General features: G+C 33.1%; 1 protein-coding gene across 1 annotated transcript; it reads left to right on the top strand.

The window, feature by feature from the left end:
- The first annotated feature begins 1328 nt into the window (after positions 1-1328).
- LOC113353700 (transcription factor WER-like) lies at positions 1329-2649 on the top strand. Its single transcript, XM_026597220.1, has 3 exons — positions 1329-1509; positions 1589-1718; positions 1821-2649. The coding sequence occupies exons 1-3, from the start codon at positions 1377-1379 to the stop codon at positions 2344-2346; spliced, it is 789 nt and encodes a 262-aa protein (XP_026453005.1). The 5' UTR covers positions 1329-1376; the 3' UTR covers positions 2347-2649.
- The last annotated feature ends 844 nt before the right edge of the window (positions 2650-3493 follow it).

Genomic DNA, 3493 nt, shown 5'->3' with positions numbered 1-3493 from the left:
TTATATATTGATCCTTAATTTAACAAAAAAAAATGGAAATAGATCCTTAAATTTCTTATATATCTTTCAAAGTTTAGGATTATACTACTTCTTGATGCTCTAATTCTTCCATGCATCATTGTAAGTTTTTTTCCTAATTAGTGTATCAGATAGAACTTTTATTTTGCATTCCCCGCTACCTAGTATTGACTCTGAATTGATTTTCCAAACAAGGGGCGACCTCAAAATACATAATGTAGCTTTTGAGGAAAGAAAAAAAAAATTTATAAAGAATTCTTTCTTAGTGGAAAGATATATATATATATATACTAGCAAATATAGTACAAAAGGTTTACAATTTTGTTGTTATCAAAAACATTGGAACAAACGCTAGATTTCTGAATTTTTTGTTGCAGTTTAGTAGAATTTATGCTGAAGACTTTTTACTCTTACTTCTTTAACTATATAGTCTGCCTCTGAATTGTGTTTTCTAATTATAAACTCTACCTAAGTTTGAAAAAGATCTTTCAAAAGTGTCTCGGTTTCCTGTAAATTGTTTTCTACCATCCAAGGAAGATCGGTGCTTACCTTGTTAATGTTGAATGCCAGGACTTTTCAATCGGTCACCATTGAAACGCTTGACAAGATATTCTCTTTTAACCATATAACAACCTATAACAAACAAAGGTTGTTAAATGATTAAAAGATAATATACGGTGGAAAGCAAATGTAGATCGGGGCAACCTCAATGTACATACCGTAGCTTTTGGGCAAAGAAAAAAGATACAAAACAATTTTCAATGAAGCTAACATAGGTACTTGTTATGGTGATTGAAAACTTACATAGTTCTGAAAACTATAAACAATCATGCGAGTAGGTTTGGGGTCCAATGCAAAGCAGTAATCAACAAGGAGCCATCATTCATTCTATCATAAAATATTGTACATCATTATAATGTGATGCTTATAAATCACCTACCAGTTTGCGATGAAATTAGTCCTTAAAGTACAAGATTCCACTACTCTCTGTTAGTGATTCGCTTTAGCCAACAAATTAATCAAAGTTATATGGCCCATCACTAGCTAAATCATACGTCGAATATTTCTGTGCAGACAAAATACACTTCTGGTGGGCAAAAGAAGATAAATATTTTATAAGAAAAAAATAAAGCAGTTAACATCAAATATATTTATATTCATCGCCATGATGTAACAGATATTATAAACATGTATACTCCATTATTACGAGGCAGCGAAGATTAATTAAAACCCACGTTCACATCAGTTTTTTTCTTGTCTATTTAAGCAAACACTTTGTTCCTTTCCACTTCGTCGTTAATAAACTAGTTTTACTTTCAGTGTACTTTACTTAGACAGAAAGAGAGATTCTTAGAATTATGAAGAAACAAGTATGTACTAATAATGAAGAATTCAAGAGAGGTGCATGGAAACCAGAAGAAGATTTGATTCTCAAAAGATATATTGAAGCTAATGGAGAAGGGAAATGGACTACTGTTTCTAAGAAATCAGGTAACTCATTGTGCATTTTTATTTGAGTATCACTCCTTAAAGGACGAAGGTGTTTAATTTTTTTCTTTCGAATTTTCAGGGTTAATGAGAAGTGCAAAGAGTTGTAGAATGCGATGGAAGAACCATTTGAGACCTAATATCAAACATGGACAGATATCCGAAGACGAAGAAGATCTCATCATTCGAATGCATAAACTACTCGGCAACCGGTAATTATTAACATTCCCTTAGCAACTACATGTTTGTCATTGATTATTTACATATATATCAGTGCGGAACTAATTTATAATTCTCTCGTATGTCAAATGAAGGTGGTCGTTGATTGCTGGAAGAATTCCTGGTCGAACCGACAATGAAGTAAAGAACTATTGGAATACCCACCTTAGCAAAAGAAACCTAAATCATCAGGGGCAATCAATGAATAGTGTCACTTTTAACTGTAAGAAAAGGAGGAATATGGTCTCAGATACGAATGATATTCAGCAGACATTATCCATTGTAAGCACCAAAGAGCAGGATGAAAGCAATATTTTCAATGGATCAGATGAAAGAGTTGATGCACAGTTAAGTAATCCCAGCAGTACTACTAGTACGTCCAGTGGAGCTGAAGAAGTTAAGGCTGTACAACGATATGCGGACAATTCAGCGGCGGGTGACACCGCAAAGATCATTAGTGAAGAGGAGATTTATTCATGTTGGTTATCAGATGAGCCGACGTTTTATGTCCCATTCGTGCCATCTCTTGACTACTCCATCCTTCCATTTGATTCGCTGGATAACAACTACGAAGACTGCTGGACTAATAAACTGAGGTTGCATGACTTAGTGGAGGACTAAGTATCCTGCTGGTCACTACTCGCAAACAAGGCTTGATATGTTAAATTTGTTCTGTTTATTAGATTTCGTGCTTAGCTGCTTTGTAGTTCAAAACCTTAAATTTAGGTCATGCTGTTGGCCAGATTTTGGGATGGTGTCGTTTCTGGCTAGTACTTGCGCAGCTACGCTTATATGCTATCTAAATGAATGTTAGGCACTTAGGCCCTCAATAAGGAATTAAGTGGGAAGAAAATAACATATCAACTTGTACCCGTTTTGGTGTTGGTTGTCAGTAATTGTTATTAATAAAAATCCAAATTTATAGTTGTCTTTACAAATGGAAAGAGTTTTTTCTTTTCTTTTGATTTTTTAAATAAAAAAATTCGAAAAGGTTAAAAAAATTTCATGGAAAAAAAGGTTAAATTACATGGTTAAAAGAGTTAAAATCGTTTACGTGAAAAGTTAATTAGAGAGAGCTTTTTTTAAGCAAAAAAGGCTTAGGAAACTTTAATTTATCAAGAAGACAAACTAAATGTTTCAAGCTTTACATCTTTGTACCAGGGAAAGACCATTTTGATAGAAGAAAAAGGCTAAATTACTTGGTTTAAAGAGTTAAAATTGTTTAAGCAATTCTTTTCAAAAGAGAATAGCGAGTTTTGAAGCAAAAAGATAACTTTAGATTATCAGGAAGAAAAACTATATATATCTTTAAACTTTGCATCTTTGAAGGACGGAAAGATCACCTACATAAGTTAATTACATTTCCCAAGTGTCAGTAGGGGATGTTATCTGAATCCATGTAGATTCCTATAATATCTATAAGATAAAATTTAGTAGATCATGATAAAACCACTCACTCAATTGATAATCGTGATTCTAGAATTATCCATAATTCTTTGATGGAATATTTCATTATCGGTTTATCCAAAGCACCGATAGAGATGGGCCTCTGCTAATTTTTTGGCGGTGGTGGAGCCCACTCTCTATTAGTGCTTCGGGATAAGTCGAAGTGTAAACTCCGGTCAATCTATAGCTACTGAACATTATAGCAACACTTATCGAGGTAAAGCCTCTGTATTTTTCAATCCTACCTAATTTATCTAATTTATATTTAACAGATAATCATTATATTTATTTCTTATAACAAATAATAGAGATCCCTCAGGTT

The sequence above is a fragment of the Papaver somniferum genome, chromosome 2, assembly GCF_003573695.1.
Source record: "Papaver somniferum cultivar HN1 chromosome 2, ASM357369v1, whole genome shotgun sequence".
NCBI lineage: Eukaryota > Viridiplantae > Streptophyta > Magnoliopsida > Ranunculales > Papaveraceae > Papaver > Papaver somniferum.
This window is presented reverse-complemented; position numbering and strand designations above follow the sequence as displayed.